The sequence below is a fragment of the Phyllostomus hastatus genome, unplaced genomic scaffold (genome assembly GCF_019186645.2).
Source record: "Phyllostomus hastatus isolate PE091 unplaced genomic scaffold, TTU_PhHast_1.1 phas_scaffold_142, whole genome shotgun sequence".
NCBI lineage: Eukaryota > Metazoa > Chordata > Mammalia > Chiroptera > Phyllostomidae > Phyllostomus > Phyllostomus hastatus.
The window spans coordinates 931240-952737 of NW_025334010.1; the positions used below are offsets into that span (position 1 = coordinate 931240).

General features: G+C 42.7%; 2 protein-coding genes across 2 annotated transcripts; both read left to right on the top strand.

The window, feature by feature from the left end:
- Positions 1-443: 443 nt before the first annotated feature.
- LOC123830951 (olfactory receptor 2A12-like) lies at positions 444-2134 on the top strand. The gene is given in 2 exon segments (XM_045857575.1): positions 444-458; positions 1169-2134. Coding segments are annotated over 2 exon segments (981 nt in total).
- A 10039-nt stretch (positions 2135-12173) lies between these two features.
- LOC123830983 (olfactory receptor 2A25-like) lies at positions 12174-13115 on the top strand. Its single transcript, XM_045857607.1, has one exon. The coding sequence runs from the start codon at positions 12183-12185 to the stop codon at positions 13113-13115; it is 933 nt and encodes a 310-aa protein (XP_045713563.1). The 5' UTR covers positions 12174-12182.
- The last annotated feature ends 8383 nt before the right edge of the window (positions 13116-21498 follow it).

The window sequence follows — 21498 nt, forward strand, 5'->3', positions numbered from 1 at the left end:
AGAGTGTTTGGAAGATTTTCTATGCATTTAATTGCATCTTGAATGAATTATTTAAGATGAATAGCATCTTGAATGAATTAATTACATTTTGAATGTAATTAATGAAGATGTTATGAAGGGAAAACCAAAGTAATTTTTTACTGAGTTTTTCCTCTTTAACATGAGACTTGTGTGTCTTCAAAGGTGTTTTGGGGCACAAAAAGACTTTTTGTTTTTATTATCATTTGATTTTATGTTGGTTTTTCCACTTTCTCTTTCTCCGTGTTGTGGGCTTTTGAGCTAGTGTAGTCCTGCAGCAGGCTCCAAGGCCCCTGGCCTGGAATCAGGTCCTGTGAGAGTGCCTCGGGCTCTGGGGATGTAACAGGAGAGGCCGCCAGCACATTGACTTCATCACAGTCATCGTATCCAGTAAGGAGCCCAGTGGCTGCTTTATACCTGCTTCTATGGCCCCAGCCCAGGTGCTTGGGTTCGAGGAACCATGTGGTTGCCCCATCTCCCAAAACACAAGCTGAGTTCCAGGTATGACACTCTGCTTTCATGATGGAGCATGTCATGTGTCTGACTCATTCCTGGTATATGAAAGAATTGTCCCATTTGAAACTCTGGCTGTTTCTTTGGGATTTTGCATTTTATTTTTTGATCTGTCATTTTCCTTTGTTTCAAGTAGAGGAGAACTACAGAACTCCCCGAGATCATCAATCTTTCCTTAAAACTGTGGACCACAACCAAGTGTGTAAGTGCCGTGATAAAATTAAGTGTCACTCCCCTTCAATTTCTGGGAAAAAAACAGAGATTCCTAGAAGTTGTGGTAAGTGAAAAGGGATCTGCCTGTCTCTCTTCATTAGCTTCAGCTGAGTATTGCTTACAGTACATTCCAAGGAATATCACATCTTGTATTTATTTCATGGAAGCCAGAGAGCCTAATTTTTCTGTGAAATCTCTCAATTTTTAATATTGGCTAACATCTAAAGTTTCTAAATATCTCTAAAGCCAAATTTGCAGATCAGCATCACAGGACTGTGGGCGGGACTGAATCCATGACTTACTGATTTGTGGCTTTTGGCATAAATTCTCAGTCTATGTGAGCACACCATTTCTTTTCTCCTTTTCTGCTTTTCAGCTGTGAAGTTTCTGTCCTAAGGGCAGCCTGGTATCTACCAGTCAAAAGGAAATGGGAAACAATCAGACATGGATCACAGAATTTATCCTGTTGGGCTTCCAGGTTGACCCAGAACGTGAAGTTTTCCTCTTTGGGTTCTTTCTGGTGTTCTACAGTGTCACCCTGCTGGGCAGCGGGGTCATCCTGGGGCTCGTCTGCCTGGACTCCCGCCTGCACACCCCCATGTACTTCTTCCTCTCAAACCTGGCCATCGTTGACATGTCGTATGCCTCGACCACTGTTCCTAAGATGCTGGCAAATCTGGTGACGCACAAGAAAACCATCGCCTTTGGTCCATGCATCTTTCAGACTTCCCTGTATTTGGCATTTGCTGTCACAGAGTGCACGTGTTTGGTGGTGATGTCCTATGATCGGTATGTGGCCATCTGCCACCTGCTCCAGTACACTGTCATCATGAGCTGGAGAGTGTGTGTGGTCCTGGCCACCACGTCCTGGTTGTTTAGCTTCCTCTAGGCTTTGGTCCACATTACTCTCCTCCTGAGGCTGCCCTTTTGTGGGCCTCAGAAAATCAACTACTTCTTCTGTCAAATCACATCAGTGTTCAAATTGGCCTGTGCTGACACCAGGCTCCATGAACTTGTCCTCTTTGTGGGCTCCGTGTTTGTTCTAGTGGGGCCCCTGTGCTTGGTGGTGGTCTCCTACACACGCATCCTCTTTGCTGTCCTGAGGATCTAGACTGGGGAGGGCCGCAGGAAGGCCTTCTCCACCTGCTCCTCCCACCTCTGTGTGGTCGGGATTTTCTTTGGCTGCGCCATTGTCATGTATGTGGCCCCCAAGTCCCGCCACTTTCAAGAACAAAGAAAGATTCTGTCATTGTTTTACAGCCTTTTCAACCCCATGCTGAACCCGCTGATCTACAGCCTGAGGAACTCAGAGGTCAAGGGTGCCCTGCAGAGGTTTTTGGGGAAAAGGAGGTCCCTGGGAGGGATGGTTGGGAATATTTTGGGCGTGTGAGTTGGTCCTTATCACACCGGGACCTTAAATGTCCTTTTGAGTCCTTTACTTTAACTAACCCAGGACTCTTTGTTTTTGGACTTGTTGTAAAATGAGAAAATAATTATTCTTACTGTTTATGCCATTGATACCAAACCTGAGATAGATTGTGAAACTGAAAATCAGTCTAATGCTATTCATGAAAGAGATGCAAATGTCTTAAAGAAAATATTACTAGAAGTCCATTAAATAAAATAATTTTACATTTTTAAGGTTTTTATTCCCTGAATGCTACAATTGTTTAATGTTAAATAATGTACATAATTTGCCACATTAACAAATTAAAGATACATATTCATAGATCGAATAAAGTGTTTGACAAAATTTAACATTAATTCATGATGAAATTCTTTACATGCTAGTAATAACAGAGAATAAGCATTTCTAAAGACAACCTACAGAGAAAAAGAAAAGAAAACCCACCGACACCAAGCAAACACAGCACTTAATGCTGACATGCTAACATCTTCCCCTGTAAGTAAGAATGAGATAAAGTTGTACACCATGCCTTGTTTTCATCTTTTTACTAGAGATTCTAACTAGATGTAAATTTTATAGACCAATTATTTAAAGGTATTCAAGATTTGATAGTTTTCATTGGTGAAGAATTATCCATGTGATGGAGATTTACTTGGAAAAGATAAAACTCAGAAAAGAAGAAATTTCTTTGATATGAATTCGATGTAACATAAGGAATAATTTCCCTAGCCAAAGGAAATTGTAGTGGCATATATTATGGAGTGAGGTTCCATTTGAGGACAATTAACATATTGGTTATTATGTAAAATATGTATGTACTTATTTTCAGTGTCCTCACTGTTCCGAGTGAGTGTGACAACATATTTACTGAACAGAATGTGAGGCTAAATGAGCACTAACTCTATGTCAACCTGTGTGCCTCACTGAGCATAGCATTAAGGACAGGGTCAGGCGGCTAGCATGTGCTCTCTAAATACATTTGATTCCTGAGGCTCAGAGGCTATGTTTTTGTGGTGGGGCTGGAGAGAGCACAGACAAGAAACCAACATGTTAGGTGGGGGCAGAGTGAGGTGAGGGAAGTCTGAGATGGTCAATCATAGTTTAAATTTTCTCTTTATGGGATTTTATGTTGAATGTGCATCTTTTTATTATTCTACCCTTTCTCCTGAAGCACGTTTTCACAGTAAGATCTTCTTGGAGCTCATCACCATCAACCTGCTTGGGTGCTTCAGGTCCTGTACGTGGAATTTCTGATCCATGCTTTAGATTTGTTTTTTTGTCCAGGTGATTTGACAGTTTATCAATAGTAGTTATTTTAAAAAAGGCACCTAATTTCTTGCTTTAGGGAAGGGATTTGTTTCTATTCCTGCATCTTGCTTCAATGACCTTAAATTGGTTGTGGGTGTGGCTTTCAGGGTTTAGGTCCATTTTGGAAACTTTCTTCAGGGACTGCATCTTGTTCTCCAAAGCACCATGGGATGATGCATAAGCCAGAATACATAAATGTTCATTTACATAAAGTTGGAAATGCAGCAGCATAAAGAGCAAGGAATTGTGCTGATCTTTGCTGTGGAAGTGTCTACCCTGGAAGATAATTTATCACCTCGTGGGTGAGCAGTGAACCTGGAGTCAGAACCACAGGGGCTAATCCGACGTCCTCCTGACCAGGGCTCTGGATTCCTGGTCACTGTGACCATCCATCTAGACTGAAGACATCCAGGTGACTAGCATCCTTGGGTCTACTGGTGAGCTTCTCCTGAGCTTTTATCTTCGTGGGCCCCCTGTGCTTGGTGCTGGTGTCCTCCACGTGCATCCTCTTTGCTGTCCTGAGGACCCAGTCTGGGGAGGGCTGCAGGAAGGCCTTCTCCTCCTGCTCCTCCCACCTCTGTATGGGGGGACTTGACTTTGGTAGCACCGTCTTCATGTCCAGGGCTCCTAAATCATGCCATCCTCAGGAGAATCAGGAGATCCTTTCCTTGGTTACAGCCTTTTCAACCCCAAGGTGAAGCTGCTGATCTACAGCCCAAGGAACACAGATGTCAAGGGTGTCCTGTGGAGAGCACTGTGGGAGGACAGTGGCTTCTAATTGCAGTGACATTTGAATCCTCACTTGAAGTGCTCAGGTACCATCTGAATACAGAGAAGCTCACTGCTCCCTTTTGCCATGGTCCTTCATAATGGGAGAATAGGCTTTCCCCCTTCCTCTGAAGGAAGCAATCCATAGGTAACACTCACTGATTTTTTGAAATCAGATATATTTTTTCTTTTATTGCTCATTGAATTGAATATCTGTGAACTTAAAAATTATTTTAATTTTTTATTGTGGGTCCCAAAGGTTGAATATTGTGTATCTCCATCTGTAACCTAACTGTGTAAATTCAGTAACTGCATGTGTCATAGGATTTGGGAAGGAAGAAAAAGCTGAGGTGGAAGGAAGTGGTCCTGCAACCTGAAGGGCTGCTTCTCCATTCTCCCAGACTGTACTTGCCACTGAAAGACCATGTCAGGGAGCTGTAGTTGCATTTTTCTTATGCAAGAGATATTTCTTATGAAAATTATGGAGTCATACTGGGGAGTGAACGAGCAGGCTGAGTGAAGGAACAGAATTAACACAGGGTGTGTAGGGGAAAAGGGAGAAGCAGAAACCTGCAGACAGTGTGGGAGCCCTGCTCACTGTTCACAACCTTGGGGGCAGGCTGCTGAGCCAGTAGCTGGCAAAGGGCAGAGCTGGGCATTGGGTCTCAGAGAAACAACTTGGGCTGTGTGTGGTCCCCAGGAACTTTTGAGTGTTGAGCTGTGAATGATGTAGATGTGCAGACTGTTTCCATGTTCTCCAGTGTCTTTCGCCAGCACTTTTACCCTGGTTAGTCCAGGTCTGTGTCATTTCCCTCATGAGAATGCTTATCCTGACACAGGACATTTTACCAGGTGCTGTAGGTGACTAGTAGAGTGTAACTGGCTCTCCTGCCTTGGTGGCAGATTCAGTTTCACTAATTCCTTCTACTTTTCAAACACAGTGGTCGGGGATGGGTCCCACAGACTTTATGTGACCTCTGAGGGTGTTACCATAAACTGTACCTTCTAACTGGCTTTGGGGTGAAGTTGGCCACTTGCTTCCAGAGTCTTTCTTGATCCCACACTGAGAGTGCACAGGGGACTTGATCAGAAGTGTGTGTGCCCTTCACTTGAGGAGCAGTGATCACTCAGTAGCCCTCTTTTTTCTCCTCTGAAATTATCTTTAATATGAAAGTTGTAAAGTAATTATTAACAAAATGTTAAAGTTATCAATTATACCAATTTAACTCAATGATCTATTTATACAGTCATTAAATGATGACTGTATAGATTTTATTGATATATAGAAAGGGGTTATTAGAAGATTTAAAGGGAAAATGTGAACCAATAATTGCAAATGCTATGTAACTGCAGTTATGTCCATGTATATGCACTAAGTAGAGAAATCTATGACATACAATAGTATAGTAATGGTTGTAGAGTGGTAGTATGATGACTGTGTATAACTTTTAAAAATTACCTTTCATGCTGTAGGAAGGTTTGGAGATGTCAGATCACTATGTTTACACCTGAAATAATCTAACCAGTAACAGCTTGTACACCAACTATGCTTAAATTAAATATACATGAAAATTTAAAAAATAGAAATAAATTCAGCTACTAAAGTTTGTAAGATATAAGAAAAACTCTTAAATTTTATCTCTGCCTTTATTTTTAATACTATAGCATAAAAGATGATTTTAAAAAACCACTCAACTCTTACTTACCTGCTGTGGGCAGCAGAGCTCACTGAATATGAAGATCAGATGGGCTCTTACCATAACAGCTAACGTGTTTGTCAGTCCCTCACCCAGTGCTGTGCGCTACACATCGATAGCACCTAACACACAACCTCTCATCCAGCCATCTTAACCAGTCCAGGAAGAATGTCCCATTATCAGTCTGTGTTATGCGTGCACGTACCAGAAAGTAGCAACTGTCCGACTTTTACTGAGTCGCTGTCACTGCCCAGCCCTCCTTCCCTCTGGTCGTCAACTCTTACGGAGCAGCACAGGTTCTCCTCTGCCCCTGTGCACTGTCAGGGTGACGCAGACTGGACCTTAGAGGGAGGGCCTGGGGCTCACAGGGCTGCCTGTGACTAGCTAGCACGTTTGCTTCCAGGTAAGGAATCAGCAAACCTCTCTGTGCATCACATCTGAACCTCATCTTCCAGTTAGTGTTTTTAAAGTAATTCTTGTGTCTGTCCCTGAATGAACTCTCAGTCTGAGTGATGTGGAGGTGGTTCTTTATGGATAAACTTGAGACCCCAGTATCTGGTATCAAGCTTACATTTTTTCTTAACCAAATTGGGACATTTGGACTATTGATTTTTATTTTTAAACCTCACCCAGGACATGCTTATTGAATTTTTAGAGAGACGGAAGGGGAGGGAGTGAGGCACAGAAACATAAATGTGAGAAACAGCATTGGTTGCCCCCTGTTTGTGTGCCCACTGGGACCAAACCCTCAGCCTAGGTATACACAGGCCCTGACCAGGAACCGAAGCCCCAAACTTTGGGTTTATAGGCCGACACTACAACCTACTGAGACACACCAGCCGGAGCCGATTATTGATTTTAATGGCTTCCAATTGCTTGTGTTGTGTAGGCAGGGAGCTCTAAAGCAGACTGGGAGCCTGGAGCAGGGAACAGGACCTTGCTCCTTCCTGTCTGCCCGCTGCTCTTGTCAGCCTTGCTCCAACAGCTCTTGGCAGTGGCAGCAAAGCCCCTCTGCCCAGCCTTAGTTACTCAGGGTCCCATAGGAAGCCTTATCATTCCCTGCTGGGGCCACAGTGCTGCTGGGGAGCCCTACTCCTCACAGGGTTAAGTCTGCACCCCAACTCCTCTGACCTGGATGCTCATCTCCCAGCTTTGCTCTGTGCCCTTGAACCCTAGGGATGGGAGCTTCACACAGTCTGCTTGTTCATCTGAGAGCTCTGTGTTTCCTGTTGTAGTTCCCCAGTATCCTTGTAACCATTGTGTGGTGTGAAAGTCTCTCTACTGTCGTACCACACCAGCACCTTTCTGTTCCCTGTTGGGTCCCCATCTGCTTCAAAGAGAAGTGAGAAAACACTGTGAAATTAAGACACTTATACAAATGATTGCAAACAAATCATGTGATCAAGTGTGAGAGTGGAAGAACAGAAAATTAGTATAAAATATTTCTAAAGTTACCTGGTGCTTTTCAGAGTGATTCTGTTATTGTCGATGTATGCATCTGTATTGCTTATACCCTGAGGGAAAATACTGAAGAAATTTGTAAGTTTGGTCTGCAATGGAGGCAAAACATGAAAGAGGTAAAACTAAGGGGCAGCCAGGCCCGACAGTGCTGTGGCCTCTGTCTGTAAAGCTGTCAGAGGAGAGAAGCATAAAAGCCAAGGAAAGGATGCTACCCAGAAAACCCAAGTGCTAAGAGGTCTAAATGTCTCAGTATTTACATTAACTACAAATAGATTAGATCCTCTTATTTTCACATTGATTTTTTAAACCCATAAAACACAGCTGTATACAGTTGTTAAGAGCAATGAAAACACAATCGCAGAGACAGGCTGGGGTAACAGCAATGAAGAACACGTGCTCTGCAAATCTGTAATTAGTTGGTGCAACAAGAGAATGAGAGGCAGATGTTTGTATTTACATTTATATAACGCAAAAAGAATTGGTATAATGAGAGATAATAGATAATAATAAAGGTAATAGCCTACAAAGAAGATGTAACAGTCATTAATATGTATAGCTGTAACAACATGGTCACAGTATAAAATTAGGAAAAAAAACCCCAGAGAAATCTATTGAAAAGATTTGTAAACTTCACTTTATAGTGGGAAATTTAACAAAATGCCTTCAGACATACATTGATAATACTGAAGAAATTTGATATCCAAGATCTGAGTAACAACATTAACAAGCTTGCCCTAGTAAATATATAAAAATCCTATGCTTGAGAAACAGAGAATATGTTACATGGAAATTAATATAAAAATTGAAAAATTGACTATATACAAAGCAATAAAAGTCCTCAGATTTTTCAAAGAATCAATATCCCAAGGATTCATTATTTTACACCAGTGATTATAAATTAAAAATAAACAGTAAAGATAATAAAAATATTTGGAAACCTGAAAATGCACTTCTACATAACTTGTGTTTTACTGATGGTGTTAATGGTGAAAATTCTGAGTATCAGACTTGAGACTCAGTGGTAGATAAAAAGCCAATTTAGAACCCAAATTATATATATTAACAAAACAAGACAAATTAAAAAGTTAAATATTTAACTCGAGAAGATACCATGATCAAGAATGAAAATACAGATATGATATAATTTATCTAAGAGCAAATTTTATTGCCAAACATTAAAAAATTGTGAAGATCATTAAAATATAATAAGCCTAGGTCTTTTTATAAACACCAGTAAAATAGATACAACTGATGACAAAAAAAACAGGGGAAAGGTACATATGAAATAGTGTTGGGAATAAAAATTGACATGACCAAAAAGTGGAGATTTTAAAATGACACTATCAGTGTGGGGGCACCGCGTCTCTGCAACATGCGAGGGTGGTGTCCGGACTCCCGTCACCGATGAGCCTCTCACGGGACAGGGTTAACGGGGGAAGCCCGTCTCAGACCTCCTGCAGGTGGTGCTCTGGCAGTTGAAATGGTCCCTCCATTGTTTCCTTGTAGGGTGGCCTGTACACTGAAATAACTTTAGGAAATGATCTTCTACCACCTTTGTATTCCAGCATACGGACAGAGGTAGATAAGAGAATACAAGAGAAATTTAAATCACCAAGGCACCACCAGACTGTCTCAGCTGCATGGCCCAGAAGTCAAAGAGGAGGTCAGTTCCACTGCAGGAAGGGGAGGACACAGCAGTAGTTGGAGTCCCAGGGGAACCTATGTCTCCCCCCTGACTCAGGATCTCTGGACGTGATAGGATAGAGACTGTTTCCTGGTGAGAGTTTCCCTTCCCTTTCGGCACTGCAGTTAAACCCTACCAAACAGGATTTAACAAGTCCCCTTGGGATGCCTCATCCTCTTCCTGACCCCTTCTACAGGTCCTGCTACCTGGTCTCTGGTTTCTGGTCTTACTTTATGAGTTGTATTCCTTGTGGTGACTTGATGAAAGAATGCAGAGGATACATGTTGTGGTCAGGTGTGAGAGAAAACTCAGCCAAGACTGAGGATGGGAAGAACCTAGGGGCCTCAGCTGCCCTGTGTACCCACCTACTCTATTTGGAGGGTTAGTAGGTGGGGAAATTGAGTTCTTGAGCCACAGTGAATGCAAGGTGTGGTCATTGTGATGTGTGAAGGAGTCCCAGAAATCATTCTAGAGCTTCTTAATGGATGAATATGCGCACCACAGTGAGTGAAGGAACCATCATAGCCACCGTCTTGCCACAAGAGTCCCTGTGCCACAAGAGTCCCTGTGGAGAACAGCAGAGATGAGTCCCTGTGGGGCCCCTTTCCCCTGGACGGGAGCTGATGGCAGTGTGCCTGGCGGGTCCTTCTCCCTCCCTACACCAAACACTCAGCAGTATATTGAGAGGTGGTGGAGCTGAGCAGAGAATAAATCATCTCTTCTTGTTTGGGCAACTTTCTCCTAAGAGATCCTTATGAAACGGCAATTTCCACACTAACTCACAGATACTATTCTCTTCATCAGTGTGCTTTTGCTTAACCCAAGTCACACTCAGCTGGTCTTCTGGTGTTTAGCCATAATTCTGTGGTAAGTTTCATATGTTGTCCAGTCTTGTTCACTACTCAATTTCAGACAGGCTGTGATGAAGAATCACAGTGCAGAAGGGAATTGTGATTGTCTGTCAGTGCCAGGTGTTGGGTAATTAGCGACGTGGCTAATAGGATCATTTAAGTCACTATCTTATTTATATACACCTAATATGGATCATTTATTTTGATTCATTTAGTATAAAACTCCTTGTTTAAATGATAAGATACATTAGCTGTTTCAGAGATTTGCTTGAAAGTCAGTCCATTGTTCCATAAAATTCAGTCATGTTTCCATGAAATAATGGTCTGCATTGATCCCAAAAGGAGTTTGTTACAGAGGAGCATCCTGAAGATTTCAGTTTGAAAGTGAACTTCCACTTGGTGTGTTAATTGAATGTGAGAATTATCATCTTTTGAGTCGTTTTAACAGACTTGTCACTCCAAGCAGGTTCCATACACCAGCAGATAGGAATTGTCTTTCTGTCCTCAGCCAAGACATGTGGACAAACATGGAATATGTTTAGTAAATATCTGTGGATTTTTGTTTTGTGTGTTAGCTGCGTGCAACAGATAGGAGGAAGATGAGATGACAGTCACTGGTCCTTCTGCTTTAGTTGGTTGTGTCCTTCATCATAGGACATTTTAGAGATAGCACTGCTGTCTTCATTCACCCCCAAGTGTGGCAACGAAGCTGAAACAAAAATGGCTAACACTTTTCTGTACATTTAGGGCCAATGAGTCCTATATTTGGAAGAGACCTGAGCATTTTTCTTGCTCTCCTTCTCCAATAACATGGGAATCCAAATCTCTGAGTTAAAGCATTCACTAATATAAACCTTTGTCCTACTAAAAAAACCAGGTTTCTTCATGAGGATGATTCCAACTGTTATGGCCTTATTTCTTGGACTAAGACAATATCATCTCCCAGTGTTTCTGCTGTGAATCCTGATTCTTCCTTTGAAGCAGGGTGAAACCTTCACACTCTTGCTTATCAAACCTTGCAAATATTAACTTATGAGGAAATTTGAATGGAGAATTGATATGGGGCCACAATTGTGAATTTCTGTGAGATTCTTATTTTCGTGAGATTCAGATGGATGCTGGATGAAAGAAGGACATGGAGTCAGAGAGACAAGGAAATGGAGGCAGGGGTTTAAAGTTACAAGTCAGCCTCGAAATTCCCACCCTGGTAGAAATACTCTTCTAAAGATTGATAAACCACAGAAAATAAAGATTTGTGATGAATAATGTTTTCATTTTTGAGTTAATCTGTAAAATATGTTACAGGTTCTAAGGATATGAGTATCTAGTTAGAGCTTTAGATCTAGCCTTGGATATTGATCAGTAGTTTTAAATCCCAGGCCATGACCCATCAAGAAACCATGCAACTAGCATTTTACTAGTGAAGGAGAGTAGAAAATAATATAGGAGAAAGCAAGTACTGTGCACACTTGCACATAATAATAGTTCAAGTATATGTGTATGCATGTGACTGTATGTAACTATATACATAACATATACTTTATCCACACATACAGGCATGGCATATAAATATTCATACAGGGATAAGTGTGTGACAGGTAATATCCGATCATGAAACAGGATGATCAGAGTAGAATGTCCATGGATGCAAAAGTGAAAAGGCAAAGTTCTCTCCTTTCAATCCAGCTAAAGTTGTGGCAGTCTGCCTGCCATTCCCTCAACTTAATTCAAGATCATTTTGCCAGTAAAAATTGCAAGCTAACAAGTAAGTCATGTAATGGAGGCATGAATCTGTGAGATCCCCTGATAGGAGGATCTCCCACAGGCTCCTGGTCCTCCTTCCCAGCCTCACGTGTGGGTGCAGACCCAGGCCCACAGCCCCCTCCCCACGGTGGCCGTGTGTGCACTGCGGGTCAGGACTCTTCAGAAGCAGCTGTGCTGACTGAGGAAGTGTGCACTGAAAGTGTCCAGAGTAGGCGTGTTAACGTGTTAGGAACTGTGGTGGAAGTTTGGAAATAAAGGTAAGATTTAGTGAACACTATAATAGAACACTGGTGTTTAATTTATCAAGGTGAAAAAAATTCCTTCTGTATCCTTTGCAGTGCATAGGATTCACAGAGTAACTGATGAACAGGACAGAAGTGTCACTGAAGATGTTTTCTGAGGGAAGAAAGGAGGACACACACATGTCTACCATGTTAAACTCATCCCTGGGGGACTCAAACATGGTGAGCTAGCTGCCTTGTCTCTTTCCCAGCAAAATGGGGGGCAACCAGACTTCTGTCACAGAGTTCCTCCTAGTGGGATTCCCGCTCACCCCAAGGATGAAGGTGCTCCTGTTTGGGCTTTTCTCTGTGTTCTATGTCTTCACCCTGCTGGGCAACGGGGTCATCCTGGGGCTCATCTTACTGGACTCCAAATTGCACACCCCCATGTACTTCTTCCTCTCCCAGCTGGCCACTGTCGACATAGCCTATGCCTGCAACACAGTGCCCCAGATGCTGGTCAACCTCCTGAGCCCAGCCCAGCCCATCTCCTTTGCTGGCTGCCTGACACAGACCTTTCTCTTCTTGATTTTTGCTCACACTGAATGTCTTCTCCTGGTGGTGATGTCCTACGATCGGTACATGGCCATCTGCCTGCCCCTTCGGTATTCTACCATCATGAGCTGGAGAGTCTGCATCACCCTGGCAGTGGCTTCCTGGACTGTAGGATTCCTCCTGGCCCTAATACATCTGGTGTTACTCTTACCATTGCCCTTCTGTGGGCCCCAGAAAGTGAATCACTTTTTCTGTGAAGTTCTAGCTGTTCTCAAACTCGCCTGTGCAGATACCCACCTTAACAAGGTTGTGGTTTTCGCAGGGGCAGTGTCAGTGCTGGTGGGACCAGTGTCCGCAATTGTGGTCTCCTACAGTCACATTCTACGTGCCGTCCTGAAGATCCAGTCAGCAGAGGGGCGCTGGAAAGCTTTCTCCACCTGCTCCTCCCACCTCGGTGTGGTGGGCCTCTTTTACGGCACAGCCATGATCATGTATGTTGGACCCCAACATGGGGACCCCCAGGAGCAGAAGAAATACCTCCTCCTGTTTCACAGCCTCTTCAATCCCATGCTGAATCCCCTGATCTATAGTCTGAGGAACAGAGAAGTCAACGCTGCTCTGAGAAGGAGGCTGGGAAAGGGGAGACCTTCGTGAGAGCCTCACAGATAAAAGATAACTGGGTGTAGAGGGACCCGAGAAGTCACCTCACCCGAGATGTACACAGGATACAGGGACATCCTTGCAGGGGTGTTCGATTCACAGCTATGAGCCACATGCAGCCCGGGCTGGCTATGAATGGGGCCCAACACAGAGTCATACATTTACTTAAAACCTTTTTTTTCTCTTCAGTTTTGTTACTGTTTGTGTATTTATGGTGCTGCTCAAGACAAGTCTATTTGTTTCAGCGTGGCCCACAGTTGCCAAAAGGTTAGACACGCCTGCCTAGGGGATCCTTTCATGTTCTTGAACATCTCCTGTGACTACCTCCGGAGAAAGCCCATTCTGCTCCCTCCTGTGAGAATGCTGCGCAGGAAAATGAACTCCTTTTCCAGTCTCTGCACGGTACCCGCACTTGTAATATGGCGTCGAGGGGTATTGAATAGAGGAAATTAGTTCATATATTCTATAATCAGGACTTGTAGACAAAATTTAATTGAAGAAAATAAAGTATTGGAAGACTATTTCAAAAGTAGAAGTTGAGACTGATTACATAGCAATTATTGAAATATTTTAAATTTAGCAGCTGTCATATTTAAAAACTGGCTCTATATTTTAAATATTTGGTTATTTACCTGCATATGTCTATGCCAGGGATGTTTTGTAAGGCATCAGCAATGTAAATGAGGAAGAGCATGAGCCAGGGCTTCAAGGGGAAGAGGATTAAGGGTGTAACTGATGGAACTAACAAGAAGAACCCTGGAGGATGTCAGGCTCAAACCCATGCACACACATTAGAAGTTTCTGTGCTGCTATGTTTCTGCCTTTGGAGCGTAGGTGGAGGTCTGGGATGGTGGAGACGAAAGGAAGAAGGCAGAATGGACGTAGCTGAGAGTCTTTGGCAGAATTAACATTTTCTCTCATTAGTTTGGTTTACTGTCTCCTATGAGAAATGACCAAAACTTAGAACATTTACAGAAATAAGAACAGACTGTATAATTGCTCTGAAGACTATTTGACTGATGATACAAGACTATAAATTATCAGTAACATTGGGGTAACATTAGGCTATTAGTAATTAAGTTTTTAGGAAGCCAAATATGTACACATAATTTTAAATGCATGGGGGATCAGTTCCCCCAGTCCTTGCATATAGGTGAGTTCCCCTAATCCCTTCATTGTTCATGGTCAACTGTATATGAAATTTCTACTTACAGGCAGGTGGGTTTAGAGTTTAATAGAGAGATTGGCATTACTCTAATATATTGTATACATAAATATGTTATTGGGCCACAGGTCTATTTTTCTTTTGTTCTAAATAGTTGAACAAAGATTAAGAAACTTATTTTTTCTATTGTCATTACCTTATGTTCTTAATTAGCAGTGGTGGAGGTTTGGCAGTGGGGAAAAGGAAGCTCTGTATGTGTGTCAGGACCACGTGAATTTGTAGACGTTTCTGCTGAAGCTCTCTCAGTCTTGCTTGCCTGGTTTAAAGAGCCTCTTTCCCACGGCATGCCGTCCGGGTCCATGTGTCAGTCTCTCTGTGGACGTGAGTTCCTTGGTGAGAAAACTCACCCAGAAAACAGTACTTAACAATGAAATGCTAACAGCTTCCCTTATGAGTAAATAACGAGGTAAAGATGTACACCATTGCCTTGTTTTCATCTTTTTAGTAGAGATTCTAACTAGATGTATATTTTATAGAGCAATTATTTAAAGATATTCAAGATTTGGTCAATTTTTATTGGTGAAGAAGTATCCATGCGATGGAGATTTACTTGGAAAAGATAAAACCTAGAAAAGAAGACATTTCTTTGTTATGAACTAGATGGAACACATGCAATGATTTCCCCTGGCCAAAGGGAATTGTAGCGGAGTGTACCATGGAGGGAGGTTCCCTTTCAGGGCAATTCACGTGTTTGTTATTGTCTAAATTATACATTTACTTATTATCAGTGTAGTCCAAGTTCCTAGTGAGTGTATGAGAACATATTTACTGCAACAGAATGTGAAGCCAAATCAGTACTAACTCTATGTCACAACCTGTGTGTCTCACCGAGCATAGCATTAAGGACAGGGTCAGGCGGCTAGCATGTGCTCTCTAAATATGTTTGATTCCTGAGGCTCAGAGGCTATGTTTTTGTGGTGGGGATGGAGAGAGCACAGTCAAGAAACAAAGATGTTAGGTGCCAGTGGAGTGAGGTAGAGGGAGGCTGAGATGGTCAATAGTAGTTTAATTTTCTCTTTATAGGATTTTATCTTGAATGTGAACCTTTTTATTTATCCTGCCCTTTCTCCTGAAGCACGTTTTCACAGTAAAAAATCTCATCGCTCATCACCTTCAACCTGCTTGGGTGCTTCTTGTCCTGTATGAGGAATGTCTGATCCATGCTTTAGATGTGTTTTTGGTCCAGGTGATTTGACAATTTATCAATAGTTGTTACTAAAAAAAAAAAGGCACCTCATCTCTTGCTGTTGGAAAGGGATTCATTCCTATTCCTGAGTCTTGCTTCACTGAGGTTAAATTGGTTGTGGGTCTGGCTTTCAGGGTTTAGATCCATTTTGGAAACTTTCTTCAGGGACTGCATCTTGTCCTCCAAAGCACCGTGGAACGACATGTAAGCCAGGATACTTAAATATTCATGTACGTAAAATTGGGAATGTGACTATCCAGTCACATGATGCAAGGGAGTGTGCTGACCTTTGCTGCAGAAGTATCTACCCTGGAAGATACTTTATCCCCTAATGGGTGAGCGGTGAACCTGGAGTCAGAGCCAGAGGGGCTAATCTGAGGTCCTCCTGACCAGGGCTCTGGTCACTGTGGCCATCCATCTAGACTGAACACATCCAGGTGACTAGCATCCTTGGGCCAACTGGTGAGCTTCTCCTGACCTTTTATCTTCCTGGGGCCCCTGTGCTTGGTGCTGGTGTCCTACACGTGCATCCTCTTTGCCCTCCTGAGGATCCAGTCTGGAGAGGGCTGCAGGAAGGCCTTCTCCACCTGTTCCTCCCACCTCTGCCTGGTAAGGCTCTCTTATGGCAGTCCCATCATCATGTCTGTGGGCGCCTCCAAAATCACGCCATCCTGAGGAGCAGCAGGAGATCCTTTCCTTGGTTACAGCCTTTTCAACCCCAAGGTGAACCTGCTGATCTACAGCCTGAGGAACACAAATGTCATGGGTGCCCTGCGGAGAGCACTGTGGGAGGAGAGTCATTTCTAATTGCAGTGACATTTGAATCCCCACCCTAAGTGCTCAGCTACCACCTGAATCCAGAGAAGCTCACTGCTGCTCCCTTCTGCCGTGGCTCCTCATGATGCGAGATCAGGCCTTCCCTCTTCCTCTGGAGGAAGCTCTCCATAGGTTACACTCACTGATTTTTTTTTAATCAGATACAATTTTTTTTATTGCTCATTGAATTGAATATCTGTGAACTTAAAAATTATATTAATTCCTATTGTGGGTTCCAAAGGTTGAATACAATCTTTCCCCATCTGTACCCTAACTTTTAAACTCAGTAACTGCATAATGTCATAAGATTTGGGAAAAATGAAAAAGCTGTGGGGGAAGGAAGTGGTCCTGCAAACCTGATGAGCTGCTTGTGTGTTCTCCCAGATTGTACTCGCCGCTTAAAAGACCATCTCAGGGAGCTCTAGTTGCATGATGCAGAGATATTTCCTATGAAAATTACAGAGTCCTATTGGGGAGTGAACGAGCAGGCTGAGTGAAGGAACAGAATTAACACAGGGTGTGTTAGGGGGAAGGGGAGAAGGAGAAACCTGCAGACAGTGTGGGAGCCGTGCTCACTGTTCACAGCCTTGGGGGCAAGCTGCCGAGCCAGTAGCCAGCCAAGGGCAGAGCTGGGCATTGGGTCTCAGAGAAACAATTTGGCCTGTGTATGGTCCCCAGGAACTTTTGAGTGTTGAGCTGTGAATGATGTAGATGTGCAGACTCTTTGCATGTTTTCCAGTGTCTTTCACCAGCACTTTCACCTGGTTAGTCCAGGTCTGTGTCATTTCCCTCATGAGAATGCTTATCCTGACACAGGACATTTTACCAGGTGCTGTAGGTGACTAGTAGAGTGTAGGTGGCTCTCCTGCCTTGGTGGCAGATTGACTTTTGCTGATTCCTTGTACTTCTCAAACACAGTGGTCGGGGATGGGTCCCACGGACTTTAGGTGGCCTCTGAGGGTGTTACCATAAACTGTACCTTCTAACCCACTTGAGGTGAGGGTGGGCACTTGCTTCCAGAGTCTTTCTCCATCTCACACTGAGAGTGAACAGGGGACTTGATCAGAAGAGTCAGTGTGTCCCTTCCCTTGGGGAGTAGTGATTACTCAGTAGTACTCTTATTTTCTCTCTGAAATTATCTTTAATATGAAAGTTGTAAACAAAATTTTGACAAAAGGATAAATTGGTCAAATTATTCCCCATTAACTCAATGACCTGTTTATACAGTCATTGAAATGATACTCATGGAGATTTTACACATACATTGGAAAGAGTTATTAGAAGACTTAAAGGGAAAATGTGAACCAATAATTGCAAATGTTACAGAACCACAGTTATGGTACATATACACAGAAAATAGCAAAATCCATGACATAATATAGTAATAGTTGTAGAGTGGTAGGATAATGACTGTTTATAACTTTTAAAAAGTATGTTTTGTGCTGTAGGGAGGTTTGGAGATGCCAGATCACTATGTTTACACATGAAATAATCTGACCATTACTAGCCTGTCCACCAACTATACTTAAATTAAGATATACATGAAAATTTTAAAAATGGAAATAAATTTAGCGACTGATGTTCATAAGATGTAAAAAAATCTCTTACATTTTTCGCTGCCTTTATTTTAAATACTATAGCATAAAAGATCATTTTAAAAAGCCACCCAACTCATACTTACCTGTGTGGGCAGCAGAGCCCACTGAATATGAAGAGAAGATGGGCTCTTATCATAACAGCTAACGTGTTTGTCAGTCCCTCACCCAGTGCTGTGCGCTACACATCGATAGCACCTAACACACAACATCTCATCCAGCCACCTTAACCAGTCCAGGAAGAACGTCCCATTATCAGTCTGTTTTATGTGTGCATGTACCAGAAAGTAGCAAATGTCTGACTTCTACTGAGTCACTGTCACTGCCCAGCCCTCCTTCCCTCTGGTCGTCAGCCCTTACGGAGCAGCACAGGTCTCCTCTGCCCCTGTGCACTGTCAGTGTGACGCAGACTGGACCTTAGAGGGAGGGCCTGGGGCTCACAGGGCTGCCTGTGACTAGCTGGCACGTTCCCTTCAAGGTAAGGAATCAGCAAACCTCTCTGTGCATCACAGCTAAACCTCATCTTCCTGATAGTGTTTTTAAGTAATTCTTGTGTCTGTCCCTGAATGAACTCTCAGTCTGAGTGATATGGAGGTTGTTCTTTATAGATAAACTTGAGGTCCCAACATATGGTATCCAGTTTACAATTTTTCTTAATCAAATTGGGATATTTGGACTATTGATTTTTATTTTTAATCCTCACGAAATGACATGCTTATTGAATTTTTAGAAAGAGGGGAGGGGTGGGATAGAGGCAGAGAAATATGAATGTGATAAACATCCATTGGTTGCCTCCTGTATGTGTGCTGAGTGTTGACCAAACCCTCAACTTAAACACAATATGCGCCCTGACCAGGAACTGAACTCAGGACCTTTCGGTTTATGGGATGACAGTGTAACCTACTGAGCCACACCAGCCAGTGAGGATTAATGATTTTACTGGATTCTAATTGCTTATACTGTGTAGGGAGGGAGCTCTAAAGCAGACTGGGAGCCTGGAGCAGGGAAAAGGACCTTCCTCCTTCCTGTCTGCCCGCTGCTCTTGTCAGCCTTGCCCCAACAGCTCTTGGCAGTAGCTGCAGAGGGCTCCTGCCCAGCCTTAAATACTCAGGGTCCCAGAAGCAGCCTTGTCATTCCCTGCTGGGGACACAGTGCAGCTGGGGCACCCCTTCTCCTCCCGGGGTTAAGTCTGAACCCAAACTCTTCTGACCTGGATTCTAATCACCCAACCTCTGCTGTGTGCCCTTGAACCCTAGGGATGGCAGGTTCATGCAGTTCTGCTTTTTCATCTGAGAGCTCTGTGTTTACTGTTGTAGTTCCCCAGTATCCTTGTAACCATTGTGTGGTATAAAAGTCTCTCTACTACTGTTCCACACCAGCATGGTTTCTGTTCCCTGTTGGATTCCCATCTGATTCATAGAAAAAATACAGAGGATACATGTTCTGGTCAGGTGTGAGATAAAACTGAGCCAAGGCTAGAGGCTGGGAAAATCCTATTGGCCTAAGCTGCCCTGTGTACCACTTACTCTATTTGGAGGGTTGGTAAGTGGGGAAATTGAGTGCTTGAGCCATAGTGAATTCAAGGTGTGGTCATTGTGAAGGAGTCCCAGAAATCATTCTAGAGCTTCTAAGTGGATAAACCTGCACCCCACAGTGAGTGAAGGAATCACCAAGCTACTGCCTTGCCACAAGTGTCCCTGTGGAGAACAGCAGAGATGAGTCCCCGTGGAGCCCCTTTCCCCTGGACGGGAGCTGATGGCAGTGTGCCTGGTGGGTCCTTCTCCCTCCCTACACCAAACACTCAGGAGTATATTGAGAGGTGGTGGAGCTGAGCAGAGAATAAATCATCTCTTATTATTTGGTCATCTTTTGTCCTAAGAGATCCTTATGAGACGGCAATTTCCACACTAACAGATACTTTTCTCTTTATTAGTGTGTTTTTGCTTAAGTCACATTCAGCTGGTCTTCTGGTATTTAGCCATAAGTCTGTGGTAAGTTTCTTATATTGTCCAGTCTTTGTTCACTATTCAATTTCAGACACTATTCAGTTTTTCAGATGAAAAATCACAGTGCAGAAGGGAATTGTTATTGTCTGTCAGTGCCAGGTGCTGCTATTTATACACTTAGCTACTAGGATCATTTAAGTCACCAGGTCATTTAGAGACACCTAGTGTGGGTCATTTGCATTGGTACATTTAGTGTACTATTCCTAGTCTAAATCATATTAGCTGTTTGAGAGTGTTGCTTTAAAGTGTTTCCATTGTCCCATGAAATTAAGTCATGTTTTTACGAAATAATGGACCAAATTGACCACAAAGTCAATTGTGACAGAAGAGTGTCCTGACGGTTTTATTTTTGAAAGTGAACTTCCATTTGGTGAGTTATTTGAATTGGAGAATTACCATCTTTTGAGTCCTTTTAACAGACTTGTCACTCCAAGCAGGTTCCATACACCAGCAGATAGGAATTGGGTTGTGTGTCCTCAGCCAAGACATGTGGATGAACATTGAATATGTTTAGTAAATATCTGTGGATTTTTGTTTTGTGTGTTAGCTCCGTGCAGCAGATAGGAGGAAGATGAGATGACAGTCACTGGTCCTTCTGCTTTAGTTGATTGTGTCCTTCATCATAGGACATTTTAGAGATACGGCTGCTGTCTTCTTTCCTCCCATATGTGCCAACAAAACCTGAAATAAAACAGCTAACACTTTTCCATACATTTAGGGCCAATGAGTCCTATATTTGGAAGAGACCTGAGCATTTTTCTTGCTCGACTTCTGCCGTAACACGGGAGTCCAATCTCTGAGTTAAAGCATTCACTGCTATAAAAGCTTGGTCTTACCAAAAAAATCAGTTTCCTTCACAAAGGTGATTTTAACTGTTACCACCTTGTTTCTTGGACTAAGACAATATCATCTCCCAGTGTTTCTGCTGTGAATCCTGATTCTTTCTTTGAAGCAGGGTGGAACCTTCACACTTTTGCTTATCAAACCTTGCAAATATTGAGAACTTATGGGGAAATTTGAATGGAGAATTGATATGGCACAGCAATCATTAATTTTTGTGAGATTCTTATTTTGGTGAAATTCAGATGGGTGCTGGACTGAAGAAGGACATGGAGTCAGAGAGACAAGGAAACAGGAGCAGGGGTTTAATTGTTACAAGTCAAACCTCGGAGTTCCCACCCTGGGACAAGTCCTTTTCTCAAGATTGATAAACCCCAGAAAGTAAAGATTTGTGATGAATAATATATTCATTCAGAGTTAAGCTGTAAACTATGTTAAAGGCTCTAAGGATATGAGTATCTAGTTAGAGCTTTAGCTCTAGCCTTGGATATTGATCAGTAGATTTAAATCCCAGGCAAAGACCCATCAAGAAATCATGCAACTAGCATTTTACTAGTGAAGGAGAGTAGAAAATAATATAGAAAATAGCAACTAGTCTTCCACTTAATAAAGATTCGAGTGCATGTGTGTGCATATATGTGTATGTAGCCATATACATAACATATACATTCTCCACACACATGCAGAAATAGAATATGAATGTTCACAT

Bases quoted from the DNA above. Each gene is read 5' to 3' on its own strand.
- LOC123830983 (XM_045857607.1), top strand. From the start codon at position 12,183: ATGGGGGGCAACCAGACTTCTGTCACAGAGTTCCTCCTAGTGGGATTC.